The sequence below is a fragment of the Strix aluco genome, chromosome 8 (assembly GCF_031877795.1).
Source record: "Strix aluco isolate bStrAlu1 chromosome 8, bStrAlu1.hap1, whole genome shotgun sequence".
Taxonomy (NCBI): domain Eukaryota; kingdom Metazoa; phylum Chordata; class Aves; order Strigiformes; family Strigidae; genus Strix; species Strix aluco.
This window is the reverse complement of record NC_133938.1, coordinates 25,252,321-25,273,566: the sequence shown is the minus strand read 5'-3', so window position 1 is coordinate 25,273,566 and position 21,246 is coordinate 25,252,321. Positions and strand designations below refer to the sequence as shown.

The 21,246-nt window shown below is 35.8% G+C and overlaps 1 protein-coding gene across 13 annotated transcripts in view; it reads left to right on the top strand.

Annotated features, from left to right (window-relative positions):
- Positions 1 to 21,246, top strand: part of PTPRC (protein tyrosine phosphatase receptor type C) — a 65,895-nt gene that overhangs the window by 38,017 nt on the left and 6,632 nt on the right. For 9 of the 13 annotated variants that reach the window (XM_074832734.1, XM_074832731.1, XM_074832725.1 and 6 more), the window contains 19 exons: positions 301 to 387; positions 1,764 to 1,796; positions 2,589 to 2,780; positions 3,378 to 3,500; positions 4,315 to 4,461; positions 5,190 to 5,315; positions 6,772 to 6,927; positions 9,720 to 9,919; positions 12,349 to 12,409; positions 13,154 to 13,262; positions 14,479 to 14,510; positions 15,685 to 15,800; positions 16,357 to 16,447; positions 16,568 to 16,644; positions 16,867 to 16,903; positions 17,340 to 17,437; positions 18,385 to 18,510; positions 20,281 to 20,438; positions 20,860 to 20,995. In XM_074832734.1, the coding sequence (XP_074688835.1) occupies positions 301 to 387; positions 1,764 to 1,796; positions 2,589 to 2,780; positions 3,378 to 3,500; positions 4,315 to 4,461; positions 5,190 to 5,315; positions 6,772 to 6,927; positions 9,720 to 9,919; positions 12,349 to 12,409; positions 13,154 to 13,262; positions 14,479 to 14,510; positions 15,685 to 15,800; positions 16,357 to 16,447; positions 16,568 to 16,644; positions 16,867 to 16,903; positions 17,340 to 17,437; positions 18,385 to 18,510; positions 20,281 to 20,438; positions 20,860 to 20,995 (2,105 nt within the window). The remainder of the gene's footprint in view (positions 1 to 300; positions 388 to 1,763; positions 1,797 to 2,588; positions 2,781 to 3,377; positions 3,501 to 4,314; positions 4,462 to 5,189; positions 5,316 to 6,771; positions 6,928 to 9,719; positions 9,920 to 12,348; positions 12,410 to 13,153; positions 13,263 to 14,478; positions 14,511 to 15,684; positions 15,801 to 16,356; positions 16,448 to 16,567; positions 16,645 to 16,866; positions 16,904 to 17,339; positions 17,438 to 18,384; positions 18,511 to 20,280; positions 20,439 to 20,859; positions 20,996 to 21,246) is intronic. The other 4 variants (XM_074832730.1, XM_074832727.1, XM_074832735.1 and 1 more) reach the window with 2 other exon arrangements.

Here is a 21,246-nt window from a genome sequence, read left to right as displayed (position 1 = left end):
GTTGACCCCAGCCTGGATTATGCTAAATAATGACCAAAACAAATTGTCCTTGTACATTGCAAAATTCTTTAGTAAGTGGTATATTCCTAAAGATTTGGTTTCTATTTAGATACTAATTTTCTGTTTTATTGAATATATTAACATGATTTTTCTTTCAGCACTCTTCTCTAAATTACAAAAACCCCGGAAGGAAAAAGAAAAGCTGAGAAGGGCTGTAGTTTAAGACATTTCTGATGACATAGCCATATGAAATAATGAATTTTACTTTTTAATGCTGATATGTTGTTTATTTTCTTACAGATGATTACAATTCAACATCCTTGCACAGCACCATCTCACCAGTCAGCATGCCAGCAAACACTGGGATCAGCCCCAATCACACAATAGGTGACAAACTTGCACACAGTTATCACAATTATGATACCGCAAGCACCAAAAATGTGTTAGAATGAGGGAATCTGTTTTGAATTTCTTTTATCAAACTGAAGCATACAAATTAGGCATACAACTGCATTAAACTGAAGGGTTTTTTTAGGAATCTTATTAATAGTTTATGAGTAATATTAAAGATATCAGACTTGCTACTTGTCCAGCAAGTGAAAAATAGAAATTATTTCCACACCGTGGCATAGTGGGAGGGCAAATCTGTCAATTATTTGTCAGTACTCCTCTTGATATTCACAGAAATTTGCCCAAGCGGCAAAAAAGTATGAATACATCCAAGATCTGTGTGCTTCTCTGTTTTCCAGTGGCTTCCCTTTTGTTTCACTCACCATAAACATTTTCTTGGGATCTAATATTGTAAGCACTAACACACATTATTATTGCAATTGGGCTGTAAGAAATTACTCAGGTCAATAAAATATATGTGTGTGCTTGAGCAAAGTACATTTGGGAGTTGGACTTTTACCATCTTTGTAACTGCCCTTCAAGTATCTGTAGGCTGCTGTCAGCTCTTTGTGAGCTTAGCTTTTACTTGTGGGTCTTCTGCTCCTAACCATCTTGGTAACTCTCCACTGGACCCTCTCAGTTTACTCTCTCATTAGAGGCACTACTCAGCCAGATGACTCGCAGCCCAGAGGGATGCAAATCTAGGGCCCATCTTCTATGAAAAAAAGTTAGATATCAGTCTCTTTTGGTAATACTTTTAAGATAGTAAGTAATTGTTTTCACGATGAAGTTCTTTGCTCAAGCTTCCATACAGACTTTCTAAATACCAGCTCATAATTCCTTTTGGGTGTTTCAATGTAAAAATAGTTGTAAAATGATCTGTACTGTTGCATACATCTCTTTCCAAAGGTAAGAGTAGCTGTGTAAAAAGCAGATAAACTTTGTTTCTTTAGTAACATTGGATACTGTTCAGTTAGCCATTCCACAGCGTATTTATCCTGCTATAGCTTATCATAGGGAAACAGCTATAGCTTATCATACCTCTATCAGAATATGTGATTTTGAAATATTCCTGTGTAACTTGAATACAGAAGTGTTATTAATAACCAGTTTGATTTGTAGCCAGTGATGTCATTGGAAAATGATGAAAGACACATGATCCCTAAAATAACTGGTTAAAAAATGGGGTTATAGGTAGCTGATGTTTTCTTCCCTTTTTCAGATGTGAGTGGAGTGCTAAATACAATTACTTGTATTGAATATATTGAATTAAAAATTTTGGGCAGTACCAGTTGCATTTGTCCAATGCTCTGTGAAAAAAAAAACATCAAACCTGCTGAGCTAAACCTTCATTTTGTTTTCTTTTCGTATAGCAGCTACCACAGCAACAACTGAAGAGTCTTGTGGTAAGAACCAAACCCTTTATTTTTCCTCAGTCTTGAAATTTGCCCAAGTCAGTAAACTCAAATACAGAAAACTGACAAGTAAAACTTATCAGATAGCATCTCAAGTTATTTTATAAACTGTCTTCCAATTCTGGAAGAGTAGGATTAAAGTTATTAACATTTCTGGTCTTCTAAACTCCATTTACAGTTCTGTTAAATTGACTGTACTAGGCTGTTGATTTCAGGGCTGCAGAAGAGATCTACTTTCATTCCACTAGGCCGTCTCTAATTTTTCCCCATCGTGCTGATAAACATGTGCTGCAAACTGCAATTCATAACTAAAGTAAAACTAAAGTTTGGACACTGGTTTCTCTCTCTTCAGAATTAGAGACCTCTCCTTTCTAATTTTCAGGAATAGACTATAGCCATTATTTACAAAATGGTTATGAAATTCTTAATAAGAAAATTTGACATTTCAGTTCAAACAAATGATTGAAAGTGACAAAGTATTTCACATTGAACTGACAATTTAATTTAAAGCAAATCTGGTTCTGGAATATTAATCTTTTTAATTATCTAGTTTTCCTAGCTAGAGAATTAGTTAAAAGAGTATTTTCCTAAGGAAATTTTCTGTTTTGACTAAACAATTTTTTAAAGTAAAAGATAAATAAAAAAAAAGTCAAACAGGTGATTTTTTTGCTGTATTTTCTGATTCTTAAAACACATATGGTGCTGGGGATGCCATAAAACATGTAATGGTTCTTAAAAATTGTCATAAAATAATTATTTGATATTTTATCCTTTTTCTTTTAGACTTCAGCATAGCAAGTATAAAAGATGAGAATGGTGTGGCTGAAGTTACACTGGCAAATCTCACAAAAAACAGAGAATATGTTATTGTGGAGACTAAGGAGATCTTTAGTGTGAACTCCAGTACAGTAAAACTTCAGAGATGCATGAGATACAAAGTTACAAATTGCAAAGAATACCTTATTATTCCACCTGGTAGGTATAAAAGGGGTTTAGTAATTTCTTCTTCTTCTTTTTTTTTTTTTTTTTTTTAAATTTATTTTGACATGCAGTAATTCAGCTTTCCTAGATCTCTTAGTCTATTCTTGTCTCTTTTGCGAGAATCAGACAGAAGATTTTCATACTTCATGCTTGGTTTGCAAGATATTTTGCATTTTAAAGTTGCACCTTAAAACCTCTCAGTATTTTCTTAAAGTAGGAAGTAAAAAAATGTTATTTTCTCATTGTAAAGGAACAAAGGGAACTTTAACTACGTTGGCCATATGCAGCATGGTTGGCAATAGCAAGACCAGCCAGCACTTGAATGCTACTGTTTGTGCTGGATGTTTTGTGCACTAAAGAGCTTGTTGAATTGAAAGCTTCATTTATTATTTGAATACCAGCATTGTCTTTATCTCTTGTAGGCTTTTTCAATTTTTATTTTCTATTTCTTGTTAAATTCTTTGTATAATATTCTGTGCCAATTGTATCTTCATATTGCAGAAAAAGTCAACAAATATAAAAGAATAAATTGCTGTTTAAGGAATCAATATAGCCAATGTCACAGTGATATATAATATTAATCCTTTTCAGTGAGCAGCGAGAAGCTTTTCGAAGTTAAGGATAATACCAGCACATCTGCAAAGTTATGTTGGAAAGACTCAGTTGCCTGTGCTAATGTGACTGCTAATGTGACTGTTAATGTTAGCTGCAAAGGTAAGACGCTTCTAAGATATTTTAAAATTTGGGTTTTTTAATTCATTTATTTATTTTTAAAAGCAATGTTGATGTTGTCTTTTGATGAGAGACTGCCATTTTGAGGGAAGGGCTGTTCAGAATTTCTGGGATTGCCAGGTTGGGGACTACCATCCACACGCACTGCAGATCTGGGGAAAGTTCAAATCCAGAGAGCTCATTTTCTGAGTTTACAAACTGCAGACTTCTGGAGATCCTGCTTGATGGTCTGAAGGGGAGATGAGAGTTTGGAAATCCTGCAATCTGTGGGTCTGCTGTGAGCTGATCCCTTGCAGATTACCTGGGCAGCTGGCTCTGCTGGATCTCTGCTCTTGGAGCTGGCCAGCCTGAGGAGACACTGGCTCAAAGGCAGCTAGGGTCGTAAGGAAGATATGGATACTGGATGTCCTCATGTGTCCCAGAAAAATGTGTGATGAATGCCTGGGGCTGGAGACATCACGTTTCAGGGAGCTGAAGAGCTAAGAAGCCACTCCAGGGTTCTGCCAGACTCCCATGAAATGTTTTGATTTCTGTGGGAAAACTGTTTTCTTAGAAAGTCAGATCATATGAGCTTTACTGACGAAAAGTAAAGATCTATGCAAACTAAATTAGTATAAAAGAACCTAGGTTAAAAACTAGTCATTGCATTAGGTTGTACACTTTTCTGTTTGGAATATTATGATAGTTTATTACAAATTACGTTGAACAAATATGGTAGAGAAAATCCCAGTTAAGATGGTACCATGTACTTCTGGAGTTGTGAAAAATATTGATAAAACTCTTTTTGTGTCTACAGATTTAACAAACTTTATAGCATTTAATCAACCTTGTAAAGAGCTGAACTATTTATCACCCAACCATAAGTACAACTGCACTGGTACCCTAAGTGTTTTTGAAAAGGAATTTGTCAGCCAAAAGTTCACCATAGAAACAGATTATGGTGGTAAGTGTAATGTTTATTTTGCTTTATGTTCCACATATTTCTGGAGACCCCTACTATGAATCCCACTATCTGTGGTTCCTGGAGTTGAATATATATTTTGAACAGCATGCTCGCCACTCTTAGGTTCTCCTCCAGCTCCTCCCATCTGGTCTCTTGCTCTCAAAAAATAAAAAAAAAATAAAAAAAAGTGCAGGCTTAGTCAAAACCAAATGTTAAATTCTTGATTTGAAGAAAGTTGTGACAGAATAATTACAAAGAATGTCTCCAGATAAAAATGGTGTGTTTTTCCAAAACATTGTCCTTGGAAATAGCTTAGCTTTTTTTTTTTTTTTTTTTTTTGAATTAAAAAGGAAATCAACTTAAATGAAGGAACCTGCAAATTAAAATTCAGGCTAAACATTCAAAGTTTGTTAAAACTGTAAGGAAATCAAAACAATGTATAATATTTGGAGATGTTGGACAATTTTAGCAATATGTGATATTGCTGTATTCACCTTGTTCTGAATTAATTAAATTTATGAAATTAATATGATGCTTTTACATATACTCAGTTTATACTTATGTATAATTTCTTCAAATGAAATAGACTATGAAAAATATTACATGTTGTTGGTATCTTGCTTTAGCATCCAATGAAATTTAATTTAATCAAAGTAGGTAAAAAGATGAATATTTTGCATTTTCATTCAAACATTTCCTTCCCTCCCTGTTATTTTTCTTTTACACAGCTCCAGAAGCACCAGAAAACCTTACAGTAGATTGTGATGCCAGAAAGATAACAGTTACATGGGAGAAACCTATCAATGATTCACAGGGTCCTATAGATGGCTATATAGTGAAATGCAATAACACAAGTAAGTATATGCCTCTTCAGTATTGCATAATTCATTGTCTGTTCTAATATTTACAGAGCACCAAGCATGATGCACTATCAAACCATATTGGAATCTCTTCAAACGATGCGCTTTTTAAAATTTTTTTGGTACGAACGTTTAAGTTTCTTTCCTCTGAGGTTGCTCCAGTTGAACAATGTGGTTATTCAGTTTACCATTTCAGGACACAACTCCATCACCCTTCAGTCCTCATACTTCTTGTATTAAGAATAATTTATGACAAGATTATCTGTTGCCTCATCAGTTTGTACCATGATGCTCTCTGTCCCAGAAAATGCTGCTATAGCTGGCTAATATATTCTCTGAGAAGACAGGGACCTGCTTTCTGGGTAACAACAATGTATTTAAAAGTCAGGGGTCCTAAGTATGGCAGTTAGCATACACATGTTTAGATAGGTAAAGCCAGGTAGTTGTCTTCTACTAAACGGTCACTCCTTTCAGATGTGCAGTTTTAGGTGACCTTACATTTAGATGGATAAATCTGTATCTGTTATACTGGGGCCATGTTTTCCAAGTGTGAGCTTTTCTTCAAAACATGGACTGGAAAATGATGTTTTGAAAATGAAAAGCCTGATACATGATTCCAGGAGATACATGTCAGGTTTAAGCTAGTCCAGGGTTAATTCATTCTTTCTGTTCTCATACTGCATGTTTTGTAAACCTGGACTGCCACAGGAACCAAAGGCTGTCATTCTCCTGTGCTCCCCAGATACACATAATCTCTCCCATTCTCCATGTCCCAAATTTGACCACTACCCAAAAGGGTGGCAGCCCTGTGCACCAGTTTCTGTGGTAGTTCTGGTCTGGCCAGTGTAGGAGTCCAAGGTAGTATACTGGGATGCTGGGAGGTCACATCTGAAGCAGCCCAAAGGAAACATGGAAAGGCCACTGGTCCCCAGTTCTCCAAGCCACCAAAGCCCCAACTGCAGTGTGGGTAATAGCTTCACTCATGTTGCTTCTCATGCAATTCCTTTCTGTCCTGCTTGACACTACCAAAAGCACATGAGATCTATTGCATCATACCTGAACAGACTTGCCCAGTGTGCAGAGTGACTTTTGACATCTGTCTACACACCCCTTCCCAAGCTGAACACAGAAGAAAGCATCAGCCTCTCTTTATCAATGTACTTTATGTTAGTTTTTAATTAAATTCACCCATTTAAATGAAAGCTGAGAAAGTAAAAAACAAAACAGAACAAAACCTCAATTTTCTACCTTTTTGATTGGAGAATATATTTATTCCTCTTCCTGAGCCTTCACTTAGCATTAGTAAGCAAGACAAACCAACCAAGTACAAGGTAATTAAAATAGAAGTACAAATGACAGTGGTTTCAGGTAGCTCTGATGAAGTGTAAGAGTTCCTGTGTTCCTAACATAAATTTCATTAATGAATTTCATTTCTCATTTTTTCATAAAGACGACAAGGATGTCGAGATGACTGAGACTGATTGCCCTGACTTACAACCTTATGACAGAGGTTCTGTATCTGTGACTCCATATACGAGGAGCAAATATAGAAAAGAAAAGATTTTGGGAAAAACTGTATCACATGACTTTACAACAAAATCAGCAGGTAAGTCTCTTCTTTGCTAACTGTTATGAACAAGGCTGATACTAACACGGGGAATATGTACTTTCTTGTTGTACTTCATTATATGTTATTACTGTTAGCCAAGAAACTGATTAACATTAAAAGAATTTTATTGACATTCATATAATTAGTGTTTCTTTTAAAATTAATGTTAATTTATTTTAAATTATGCATTTAGTATTAATATTCTTCTTACATGTAATACTTTTTCAAAAAATCTGCATTTGAAATTCTTGATAAGATTTTAGAAAGCATTATGTCTCAATCTAAAAAAAAGATTCAAATTAAACAAAAAGAGAATAAAAAACATTAGATTTTATCTTTCTGTCATGAAAACTACAAAGAGGTGCAGAATTTACGTTCTGTTCTATAGTTGCTTGTTTGCTCAAAGCAGACCTGCATTACCCAGGCTACACCAATACTGATGTCTGTACCGAGTTTCAGTTAGTTTGGATGCACACCTACGCAGTCAGCTTTTAAGACTCTACGTTAGGTTAAAGCCAAATATGTGCCAACCCTTGTGCTGTCAGAAAGGTCTGTGCACTTTTTGGGGCTATATTTTCAAAGCTTACCCCGGTGGTTGGTCCTGATTCTTTGTTTGCCATACATATTCAATTACTAGAACTACAAGAAAAGCTAAAAAACCCCACCCCCAAAACCAACACACTTTGCAGATATTTTCCTGATGCAGACAAGTTCTATTAGAGACACAGTCCTTTCTATTTTTTTGGTGGTTCCCCCCCCCCCACCCCTTAATATTCAGATGTAGAGTCTTATACTGTTTTAATTCCTTTTTTGAGAAAAAAAGAAACCAACCACAAAACCAAAACCATCCAAAAACCCATGTTTGTTTAATTTCTTCCAGTACTTTTTTAGCTCTAGTTCCACCACTTCCAGACTCAGCTAATATAGAGATACAGCTGTAGGGAAACTATGATGGTTTATACCTGGTAAGATACTAAATTATTTCCTTTAATTTCACTGAATAAGCAAAAGGGGTTTTTTAGTGAAAAATGAAATAATAATTTTATGCTAGTGATGTAATGATAGTTTAAAGTGGTGATTTTTTCCCCCCCCCTAGTAGCAGGAATAATTAAATCTTTTGTTGCTTTTACCACTCCTGAAAAGTATGTAGAAATAGATATATAAGAACACTGAATCTGACTCTATGGAACATACAGAGCTTTTGTATCCAGTTTTACAGACAATCCATGAAAAGCTGGAATCTGCCCATTACTCTGGGTCATTGAACTAACAAATTTTAGTTTATAGTTGGAAGAACACAGGGATTAAAATTCTCTCCTAAAGTACCATGGAAAAAAAAAAGCTGATAAATTAATTGATTGATAATGGAAACCATTTGGTCTGAGACTTAAATGTAACAGAAATTGAAAAATGTCTTTAATTTGTAGACAGCCCTAATCCGAGCATGATCATGGTATTTCTCTCTGTGATAAACTAGTTTGAGCATATTATATTTTGGAGCCCCCACTTTCTGGGGCTCCACTCGTATTTTAATAACTCAGGTAGAGATTACAGTCCACAATATAAGTTTATGGGTCTGAAAAAAACCCTCAGTTCCCTTATTTTTTGAGAAAATAACAAACTTCTTGCCTTCATGAACTAACACTATTTATCAAACCTTCTCCAACTGCTACAACAGTTGATAACATGACCAAGCAGATAGTGGAAGAGTTTTATGGCTTCTTGAACAAGAGAATATATCAGTAGAGCACAACTCCTTGGAAGCAGAAAAAAAATACATTTTATAAAATATTTTTTCATTTTCCACAAACACATTGCCTCCAGAAATGTTCACTTTCTCCTTGTCACAGCTCTTTCAGTACTATGCTGGATAGGAATCTAACAAATCTGCCCTGTGGATAAAAATGAGCAGATATGCTGTAACAACACACTTAGCCAAGTAAAATATCCTGCCGTTCCCCACATGGGATATTTGATCTGCTCATAAAGCCTCACACATCTTAGCTCTTCATATGAAGAAAAAAGAAACTGCTTTTTTTTTTTTTTTTTTTTTTAATTAGCTAGCTTGCAAATTGAAGTGATTTTGAAGAGAATTTCCATGGTGGTGTTCTACTGAAATGTGTCTAATGCAGCTGTCTTATGCAGAAGGTTATTTACTTTCTGAAAAGTTTTATAAGCTCTCAATGAAAGGTCCCTTGGGCTGTGCCCCCAGTCTGAAACCCATTTGCTACAGCATACAAAGTTAAAGTTAGAAAACACAGATTAGACTTAACAGATTCCTTATCATTAAAAAGTAAAAAGTTTTTGTGATTTAGGCCAGCTTTAAGATGATGTGACACTTTAAGCAAAAGGATAGTATTCCAACTCTTAAATATACTAGTAAATCCTCATAGGAAATTTAATTTACAGAAGTTTTGAAACATACGCTCACAGGAAAACTATTTTTTCCCATCTTGTCTGTTGTCTCATGCTCCTTAAATGAGAAAGTCATGTCAGATGCAAGAGGGATAGTTGCCATCGTATTATCTTTGTAGCCTGACTGTCACTAGAGCTCTGATCTTCCCAGCCTTTTCAGTTCCACATCACATCTTTTCCAGTTCAAATATGCCTGTGGTTAACTCAAAATCAGTTTTATTTATCTTGTTAAATTGGGACTGAAATTTTTAAAGTAGAAAATGCATGAAATTATTAAGACAGAAGATAACAAACACACATGAACACATAGAGATGTTGAAATGTTTGGTTTGAAATTATGAGAATAGAACCAGTAACACTTCTTTTGTGAACAGAACCACAGAAAGTGACTGATGTTAATGCAACATTGACAGCTGATAATGCTGTCCGAATTAAGTGCAGAAGTCAAGAAGTGTATGGAGCAAAAAAAGTATTTGTATTGACTTGGGAAAATGATGGAAAAAATGACTCCAAAGACAATAATTGTGATTTTACAAGAGAAAATCTCTTATACTTGACAAACTATACATTTACGGTAAGTAGACTTCTTAAGTTAAACATATAAAATATTGCTGTATTTTCATCATTTAAGCATATTATACTTGATTTTAGGAAAAAAAAGGCAAATATGGTGGCAGAGGACTTAATCTATGGATCTGTAGGCCACAGATGTAAAGAAGTAGCTATTCAGAAATAAAATGTGTATGTGCCTAGCCTATCAATCAGTCCCTTGTGTGCTATTTGACATAGGTTCTGACAGCATGAAAAATACAAGCTGAATAGATTGTACTTGGGATGGAGAGAAATCTGGGGTTTCCATAAGTTTTAAGATAGTTTCTTAAGTATAACTGGTATTTTAGCATTTAAAGCACATTTCATTTAATGAATGTTTGACTGTCATTACAATCAGAGGATAAATATGGGATTTAAGTCTTGAGATAATTGCTCAGAAATAAATTGTTCAGAATTTTTCCCTGTGAAGATTTTTGATGCTTCGGGGACTAGTTTTTGTAAACCAGTTCAGACCCTTTCACATGTCCTTACATCAGCCTTTACAAGCCAGCCCTTGTTTCCATACAAAATATATCATCCTCTGTTTACAAGCTTCAATTTCCTGAAGGCCTCCTGCTATTTTCTCTTCTTTCAGTCATTTCACCCTTTTGGCATTTGTTGCTCGCAAAGCCAATGGTCTTGTGCGATCCCCTTAATGTGGCCAGTAGGAATATTTTTTTATATCCTGATAGCTCTTCTCAGTAAAGTTTAGGTAAAAAAGGAACCAGTAGGAATGAGGGAGTTTTATTACTTTTAGGAATCAATTTCACTCATTTTCCACAATCTTTTCCTCTTTGTTCTGTGTCTGGAGGAAATGCAGTATCAGAGAACTCCAGTAGTCTAGGTTTTGTTCCAAGGCTTTGTCAATATTTTTCTGACAGATTCTGCTCAGAAAGATTTGTATTTAGAAAACAAAGATAAGGTCCTGTAGGAGTAAAAGATGCTTGCATTGCCTCCACAGTATAAGGCCCCTCCACTCTTGTAAGCTTTTTGTACACCACTCGCAGTGAGCAGTTTGCCTTACAGAAGAAATTAGCTTCTGCTTGGCCCTAAACCCTGGCTTCTGCATTGAACTTACTTTGTCCAATTCTTACTGGAAAAACAGAGAAAGCCTTATGGCTTTAACTAGTAATGAAAGGATTCTGGGTCAAGTTATGGAAGGCTCAAGATTAAAAAACAGATCACCTGTGAGAGATGGCAGATGTCACGATTCCCTTCTGCCTGCACACTGAATTGTTCAGGGAATAAACAGGAGTCTACCCAGCATACTTTGTGGTTTAGTGATGTTTTGACCCCTACTGCTGCACCAGGTTTCTGGCTTTCTCTATTTGAGAAGCTTCTTACTTGTTTTCTCTGTCGCCTCTTCTACTCCTCTGGATGTTGCCACATACCATGGCTTTCTTCCCAGCTGCAGAGTTTGGAAACCACCAACCTCCTGAACACGTTGGCCTTTTAGAGCAGCGGGTATGAGCTGGGGCACAGTTCTCTGAATCTTCAGGAGAGGTTTCTGTTAAGGGATTAGGTAGGCTCAGTAAGAACTCAACCTGAAGTCAGCAATGGTGCTGAAAGCCCTTCTCCTCCCCTTCTGGATGATTTGCATCAGGAGAATATTACTGCTAAAGTCACTGTTCTTCAATCCTATTAGTATCCTCCACTGTTTCATTTAAATCTTTGTTTAATCATAAGATTAATTTTTCTTCGAAAGAACAGTGTGAAATATTTGATGTACAAGCCTCAAGCTGCCTTTTAGATCTGATAGGAATTTCTGTTAAGGAAATTTAAAAGATTGGATGATAAATTGTAAATATATTATGAAATATAAACACATCTAAACAAAGTTGGTATTTTAACACCAGTTAAAGTACCCAAAAGTTAATGTTGCAAGAAAATAGCTTATTTAAAAGTTTATTTTGACTTCTATAATTTAACTTTTCATGAATTACTTCCCATACAGGAATTTGTATGATAAATATTTGTATATTTACTACTGAAGTAAGTAAAATAATGGTGTTTCATTACGTATTGCATGGTTATTTTTCAGATTTGAGAGATCTGATAAGAGAGAAATTTGATGTTTTTTCCTTCAGATACCTCTGATTTTGATTTTGTAAAAAGTGTCTGCTATTTCACTAACTTTTTTTTTTTGCAGTCTTCTACATATTTTTGGATCTAGGTTTAGCATCTACATATTTTTGGATCTAGGTTTTGCTGTAACTTAGGTGGAATCCTGAACTGCACTATAAATGGCTATACAAAGATTGACAGCAGATCCTGCTGTCAGTGAGGTGAATTAATTGAAAATAGATGGATGTATTTTGAATATCCATTGTGCTTTGCTTTTTAAAAAAAATATTCAGAAATTTTGAATTGTTATATCTTAGCATCTCTATTATTCTCACCCACTGCATGCAGATCTTAGTGTATAATGGAGAACATAGAGGGCAGCCAGTAAAGAAGAGTATAAGAACCAGATGTAAGTAAATATATACAGCATTTTTACTTTCAGACTTCAGCATAGTATCAAGTAATAGTGTAAACTGTGAATTCTGTTAAAATTGCTCCTAATTAAAAATCCAAACTGCCTTTTTTTATAGTTAATAGTTGACCTGCATTGGAAAAAATAATATTCTCATTCAGTATTAATGTAAGAGATCATGTTGACAAGTCATTGTAATGCAGAATTATTACACAGCTGTGGTTTCTTCAGGAAAGATTTGAATGCAACTAGAAAAAAAATTCTCTAATTTAAATTATTCACTTTAGGATTATTTTCCTGTGTTCAGATCCTGTGTTTCAGGAGCTTAACATTTGTGACTTGTCAGAGATTCCTAACTCCCAGATCAGGAGCAGCTGAGAACTCCACTGCTCAGGTGTAAGGTCACACAGAGCAGGAGACAAATCTGGTAATGCCGAACGAGTGAGTGAGTTGTAGCATTTTGACAGGTGGACATGGAGGGTTTAAGTGAAAGTTTTCTTAACGAAGAAATAAAATTCCCTCCTTTTCTGTGAGCTTTAGAAGTTTTTGGCACTTTGGAATAAGGAACTTAAACAAAAGACTTAAAAATAACTATTTAGTTCTTTTCACAAAAAAAATTCAATGAACCCTGGTTCTAGGAAGCGTACAGATTAAACAAAAAAAAAGGAAAAAATTGTGACTTTTAAATGCCATTAATTATATAGTCAAGAAATAATAAATGTATTCTTTTTCTGTTGCTAGATAATTCTAAAGCCCTGATTATATTCTTGGCATTCTTGATTGTTGTGACATCAATTGCTTTACTACTGGTTCTGTACAAGATCTATGATCTTCACAAAAAAAAGCTTAGGTAAGCTTCATGTTTCTCTCCCTGTCTTCTATAAATGGGGGTTGGGGTGGAGGCTTTCTGTTTTTGCACAAGATTTCCTTATGAGTAGTGCAAAAATGCTACGAGTTTGATATTAATATGGGGAAAAGACATCCTTTTTAATCCTTTCAAAAGAAACTCAGTTTTTGGTGGTTTGTCTGGCAATGCAAATACAGTGAAGTAGATTTAAAATCTCCCTTCTATACCCTTTCTCAGGGTACAGAAGAACTGATCTGCGAGAACAAAATGTCTTGTCACTAGTGTTGTGAAAAAATATTCAAACATCTGAAAAACCTTTCCTTCATGATTTAAGTTAAAAGTAATGAAAATAATACACGCTTTCCTGGAACTCTTTCAAATACTTATTCACCTGAAACAATATCTCAGGGAGGCTTTGTTTATTGTAGTCATCTCTAGGTGACTTGGCAGTTCTGTAGAACAGTGGATGGTGATAGAAGAGTGATCATTGCCTTCCCTGATGACTGTGCCCAGAGCCCTGGAAAGCCAGGCTGACTGTTGCTAGTGCTGTGAAGGGAGATGGTGCAATGTGTGAGGAGGCATTTGCTGCTGGTAGAGGTGGATGAGTTAGGGCAATTTCTTCAGAAAGCTCTCAGCCTTCTGGCAACAGCAGAACTTGGGGACCCATCTCTTCCAGTGCCTTTCCTCTCCCTGCTCTTCCTCTTAGGGGGACAGGGAGCTGCTCTTGCTCAGATGCAAACTTTTGTGCTTAGGGAAGCAGAACTAATTTTTGCTTGTACAGATTCAGAGCATCTAGCTTGCTCTTGGCTACTTAGCATTTAAACTTAATTTCATTATACTTTATGTATGTGTTAGGCTTCTTGTCACTTATTTAGCAAAAGAAACAAAGATGGTGTGAGCAGTCACTCCAGTGAAGAAATTGAAGACGTTTGCTGCAGGTGATATGTACAAAATTATGCAAGTGGTAAAGCTGTTTGATGTGGTTCCCTTGCTTCTCCCCCTCAATAGTGTTCAGAGTATGAAGACAAGGATTCCAGCTACCTCTGTGTAGGGTCTGTAAGTCCCAGTTGTAGCACTTCTGTTTCACAGAGAACTTGTAATGCAGTCTGCTGGTTATGAACAGTCTTGGTGTTCACATATAAAACTGCTTTTATTTAACTTATTATCATATATATGTCTTACTAGTCAAAGCCTTTACAGATGCTTTTTCTTCTTACAGCAATTCTTCTGAAGGCGTGAACCTTGTTGCAGGTGAGCATCTTTGTATATTTGGCAAGTGGAAACAAAATTAGTCACATGTCTTGCTGCCACGTTTGGTTTGTTTACATTCCAGCCTGTATGCATAGATTACAGATGTCAACATGATAACACCTCATTTGGAGAAAAAAACCTTCAGTAAATACATAGCAGAAGTATTCATACTTAAATGGACTGGAAGTTTATCACTGTTTGAAAAACTCTTATTTACTATTTAATTACAAACACAATTTCATATCCCAGACAATGTTGTGATATGTTTAACCCTCAGAGTAAGTCCAGAATCAAATATAGCTTCAATCAGAATTTCCATTCCCTGTGCACTTTTTTCAAAGCAAGAATTTAGACATAAGCCAGTTGTTTTTTGCTGCAAAATTTTGAAGGCTTTCAAATCCCAAAGACTAGAACCCAACATTATGTGAAACTTTTTGCACAAGATTTCAAAGCCTATGAAGGACAGAATCAGTCAATACCAGAAAACTTCAGGAAAAAAATAATTTATGACACTCAAGCCCACAGAAATTAACTACATTAAATGGGATGTAATACTGTGTTGATATTGAAATCCATTTGCTTAGGCACATAGTTGTTAAAAAAAGTATTTTCAATGTAAATGAAAAATTAATAAATGTCTACTTAGAGATGTTAAAACTTGTTCAATCATTAATTTATCATTAAAGATGATATTACAGCTTATTTCAACTCAGAGAATAAGTTGGAGAAAATTTGAAAAAGTAGGCAATACATGTTGTTACATTGGTAAGTTGTTTGCACAGCAATCCGTTTTACCACTGACGATAAATGATCAGAATTGAAGTAGAGGGCAAGGCCATGTCACTACTGTGGGTGTTGGGGCTGTTGCTGTGACCTGAATGTGACAATCGTCACTTTGTACAAAAGCACTGTTAATGCATTGTCCCTGCATGTGGCCTCCTCCTGAGGTGTCTCCAGTCAGGCAGCAGAGCTCAACAAATTCTGTTATTCCTAGGTCCTGTTTGCTCACAGCTGGCTCAGGCGACACCATTTTTTTGAAAAATAAACATGCTTAGTTAAAACAAAGAGGTTTGTCCTTTTGTTAATTTGTATGACAATTCAAGAATCACATTTACTGAAATGTAATTTACATTTTCAAAGTCAGTAACAATAAATGTTCAATGTGTTTGCACAGTTAAAGATGATGACAGGCAACTTCTGAATATAGAGCCAATACCTTCGGAGCAATTGCTGGACACATACAAAAGGAAGATTGCTGATGAAGGAAGACTTTTCTTGGATGAATTTCAGGTTTGCCATTGGCTGAAAATATACCACAGATTTGTAGCCAGGTGGTTGGAAGAATTCTGTTCAAGAGAATTCTTTTTGAAGTATATGCACTGGTTATCAAGAAAGAAAGACCGAATCTAGAAAATAGAGTGAATTCTCATCTAAGGTCAAATAGGCTTCAGTTAATTTTGCTACTAAGCTCTCCTTATTACAGGATGATGGTACTTTTTTTTTTTTTTTTTTTTTCCTGAAAGTGTTTTTCAGCAAAAGTATAAAATACACAGTCTAAATACTTTCCATTCCAAAGTACCTTTTAATGCATATTTTTAATACTCTCTCTTACTGCATAGCCATGGAGATATAAATAATTTATAGTTGTGGAGACATATATGATTTATGTTAAGGGAAAATAAATTTGTTTTTTTAGATATAAGAAATATATGAAGTAGTACCATGTGAAACAGAATGTTATCTTCCAGACTCAATAGTACCAAATTTCTTCCATATGCGTTTGACTGTAAGTAGAAGCTATTTTAAATATATGCTTACCTAATAAAAGTAACATTGTATTTTACAGAGTATTCCTAGAGTTTTCACTAAATTTTCAATAAAGGAGGCCAAAAAAAGCCATAATCAGAACAAAAACCGTTACATTGATATCCTTCCATGTGAGTATTTGCTACAATTTTTGCATGTTTTATAAATATATAAATATATATTTTTATAAATAGTTGTTTTCTCAGTGCCTTGAGATAATATAGTTATTTTGTTTTAAATGATTTAAACAGATGATCATAACCGCGTTGAGCTCTCGGAGATCCCAGGAGACCCAGGATCAGACTATATCAATGCAAGTTATATTGATGTGAGTGACTTCTACTGAAAAGAGTCTTAGGCACTGTTGAAGAAACTCTGTAGTCTGTACATTTCATGCATCAAACACCTTTGAGGATTTCCATTCGGGTTCTTTTAATCTTTGTAATGTATTTGGTATTACTGAACTGTTGCATACTGAATTTAAAGTTGTAAATCTTTTAGAGGGGAAGCATGAACAACTTAAAAGTTTTTAACATTGTACTTTTTATAGGGCTTCAAAGAACCAAGAAAATACATTGCTGCACAAGGTAATTTTTAACCTTAAAAGAATAGCTTTGCTTAATTCACCCATTTTTTGTTAGAGAGTAGTAAAAAAGTATTAGTAAATTTAAAGAAAAATTGAAAATCTGACATTTTGAAATTTAATATGAAGAAATTGCCAATGAGTTTTTGCTTAGGGAATTTTGTGAAGTTGAATAGATTGTACTTCAAAGGCAGATTTCTCATGATGCATAACTTTACACCAAAAGTTTTCAGATTTCACAGCTATGCACTAAAGATATATATGAGACTTTTAAAATGCTGTAGTCTAATGGCAGCAGTCATAATGAAATCGAGTGTGTGGCTGTTATTTGTGTGATCTCTGGTTAGCTTTTCAGACTGCATGGCTAAGCATGTCAAGAAGGCAAGTGTTTTTTCATGTAGCTGCACTCTGAAAAACTCCCTTGAAATATCTCCTGCTAGGCCCCAAGGATGAAACCACAGATGATTTCTGGAGAATGATCTGGGAACAGAAGGCAACAATTATTGTCATGGTGACTCGCTGTGAGGAAGGAAAGAGGGTGAGAAATATCCATCCATCCATCCATCCATCTTTCCATTCTTCTTTTGCCTGAAAACAGAATGGGTTGCTGTGCTGTGGTGAATTACATTTTCTTCTTAGTACTTTGTTTTCATTCTTTCCTGTTCTCTTAATTGTGGCAGAACCTTTGTTGGAAAGCATGGCAAAACAATGTTGCCTTATGCCATTACTGGTTTTATCAAAAAATGTCACTTTAGTCACAGTTGTTAGTACCGGAGGGTGAGCTTCTCAATTACAGCTAATAAATCCAGAAAAGGGCTCAAGGTAAAACTCTAGCTCCTCACAGACCTGTCATAAAAGGTATCATTTGTATTTTTCTCCCGTCTGTTATCTTCTGATATCCTGGCAATGCCCCCAGTAAGTCCTAGACAGAATATTTTTTTTTATCTGTTGTCTTTGTCCTTCCTTTAACTGGAAGGTTGGGTGCTTCTGGCTTGCTTTTGTTCCTTATTCCAGGTACAGCAAGAAGAAGGGGAACTGCTGTTTTAGCTGCTTTTAAAGATGAAAAGATTGGCCGCGTGCAGATTTACAGCATCCCCAAGTTGATGTTATGGGCAGGCAGGAGCAACGTCCCTCACTGAAGACTGAAAAAGAAGCCATAGAAGTAACTGCAAACTTTTCTACAGCCTTCAGGCAACAGCAACAGTTAGCTATTCACTTTTTCAACTAGTGTACAGGATTTTTTCCCCACTTTATGTTCCAAGTTAAATTCCATGGGTATACACTTCAGGTCAGAGACCTGAACTGTTGGAAATTTGGAATTATTTAGCACTGACTTCCTAAGCAGTGACAGCCTTTTCAGGAGAGGACAAGACTGGTGACAAGTTGGAAAAACTATACTGAACTGCCATCTATTTTAAATCAGACTTTCTTCTAGCTCTCAGCTCTCTGTTGTCATGCTCCTCACCTAACTTTGTATCTTCACAGAACAAATGTGCCCAGTACTGGCCCTCAATGGAGAATGGATCTGCAACCTATGGGGACATCATTGTGAAGATCAATGAAAGTAAAACGTGTCCAGACTATGTCATCCAGAAACTACATATCACAAATGTAAGTTGATTTTGAAGTGTAAGACTGACTGGAATTGGAGTGTCTATTTGGAGTCTGTAGGTATCGCTGAGAGATCCTTTCAAGAGGGAGTCAGCTATCAATGGAAGATGGTCTACTGTTTTTCCCTAAGGAACATATAGTTTAAGAGAAAACTTCTTAGATGTAGGTGTCATTCCTTAAAGGAAATATGAGTTAGAAATATATTTCCCAACTTAAAAATGTATTTTCCTTACTACTCTGGAATCTACATTTAAGAGGAAACTGTTAATATGATGTTAAGCATGGAAAACTTAATATACTGTGGTTTCTGTAGATATTTAGCTTGTTCTTTAAAACAGAAATTTTAATAGATTATGTGTATCTCAGCATAACCCGCAAGTAAAACCAATGTGACTCATAGAGCACCATTGTCTACCCTCATGATAACTGTACAGTGGGACAATTACAAATTCTGGTAATCTCAAGTGCTCTAATAATCATGAGCATTTGGCTATGTGTAGAATCATTGAGGGTGGTTAATTGCTCTCTTATACATCTGAAATCATACTAGTTGCTTATGCATAATTGAGAACAAAATTTGCCATCTAAGGTTAAATGCTCCTCAGGCTCTTTGCGAAAATATTGCAGTGAGGGTAAATGGAATGTAAGTCAACTAAAAGCATTAAGACTCAAAGAGTAAATCTGCTGACAGATCTTCAGCAAAATAGTCAAACAACAGACTCCACCCATCTTGATCCATGATTACAGCTGAAAATTCCTATTCTGCTGTCTCATGTTGCATTAAAATTTAATCAGGAAGTGGTCTGATTGAAAGAAAGTTGTAACTTAGTGTGAAGAAAGTGAGAATATCAGGATGTTAAGAATTAACTACTAACAAAACATTGCTCTGTGACTAGAAGAATCTGACATTAGAAATGAGAGATTGCTGCAGGTTGAGGACTGATATTTTTAGAGCTGTCTGCTCTCTGTTCAGCTGACATCATATTAATATAGATAAAACTGATATTGGTTGTGGAATTTAAGAGTGGTCCCTGGTGAGAAAGTGGAGACTTCTGCAGTTCTGGTGGAATAGTGATGTATAATTACTGAAACAATGGCAAATAACGGTATGAATAACTGTGCCACAACTGGATAATTCAACTTGGAGTAAGAATTTGGGGGTTGATTACTGGGGAAATGTCCATATAGCCATACTAAATCTTGGCCAGGAAAAGAATGCCGCTGAGACATCTTTTTCATTTTGTTTTATAATTGAGGTTATCAAAATGTATGCCCTCTCTTTTAACCTAGCAGCAACATATAAAAGTAGGACTCAAGACTTGACATGCTTTAAGCTTTAGTCAAGTGACTTGACAGAGTCAGTCTCATTGGAAATCATAAGTTTTCTTATATATCTACTTCTAAATTGAAGTAAGCAGAGTGATACACTGGCCAGGTTGTTTATGAATAGAGTGGGGGAGACATATTATACTCTGGATCATAGGCTAACCTGAGAAAAAAGTATTTTTAGCAACACTTTGAACCTCCTGCTTGTCCTCTGTTGGAGTCATTGTGTATTCCTCATTCATGGATATTTTTAAATTAAAATTGAATACGAAAAATGCTGTAACCTGAGAGATCATTTGGATTACAACATTACAGCACACTGTTTGAAATTTCTGTTTCGACATTTGATGCCTGTTGCCCTCATTTTTCTTCTGCTTTGTATATCTGCACTTGATTTTGGCTTTGTGTGTGTATATATATTAAAAAATCCCACACTTTTTCTAGGGAAGAGAAAGAACAGCTGGAAGAGATGTCACTCATATTCAGTTCACAAGCTGGCCAGACCACGGAGTCCCTGAGGATCCACATCTCCTTCTCAAACTCCGACGCAGAGTTAATGCTCTTAGCAACTTTTTTAGTGGCCCAATAGTGGTTCATTGCAGGTAAATATATATTGCTTTTTAAAAATGTTGTTAATGTTAAATGAACACAAAGTAAAGCTATTCAGAAAAGGGAACTGGCAAAGGTATTCGGCTGATCCCAAATTTTGTGACTTGATTACTTGAGAGTGCGGCAGCCACAGATGTGTAAAAAGGCCTGTTTTCTGAAGGATCTGAATGATATTTGGGTCACTAAAACCTGAGGATACACAGATTTTGGACTTCTGGAAAGCAGCCAGATAAATGTTGGGCTACTCTGGCTATAAGCACCATGTTTGGCAATATTTGCCTTACTGTTTTCAGAGGCTTCATATCCAATTATTACACATTTGCACTCTTGTTCTCTCACTGACTGCTCCTCTTTCCGAGTGGGACTGGGAGGTGCTATTCCCTTTCAATAACCAAATCCCTTTGTGCTTTGCAGTGCTGGTGTTGGGCGCACCGGGACGTATATAGGAATTGATGCCATGCTGGAGGGGCTGGATGCAGAAGGCAGAGTGGATGTTTATGGCTATGTCGTGAAGCTGCGTCGGCAGCGGTGCCTCATGGTTCAAGTAGAGGTATCTTGCTAAAACTCCTGTCACTTAGAACTCTTCTTTGCTAGGGCTTCATCAGTATTTCTCAGAAGTGTGCTGCTCAGTCTTGGGTACTGCTATGGTTCAGTTGAAGTTGTTGATAGAAAATATAGCTCTGGAAATTATTAAGAGAGAGAAAAACTTCCTTAGAAACTTCAACTTTTAAAGTTTAGGCTTTAAAAAAGGAAGCCAAGAAGAACATTTTTGATTTGATAATCCAGTTTTTGGCATACAAT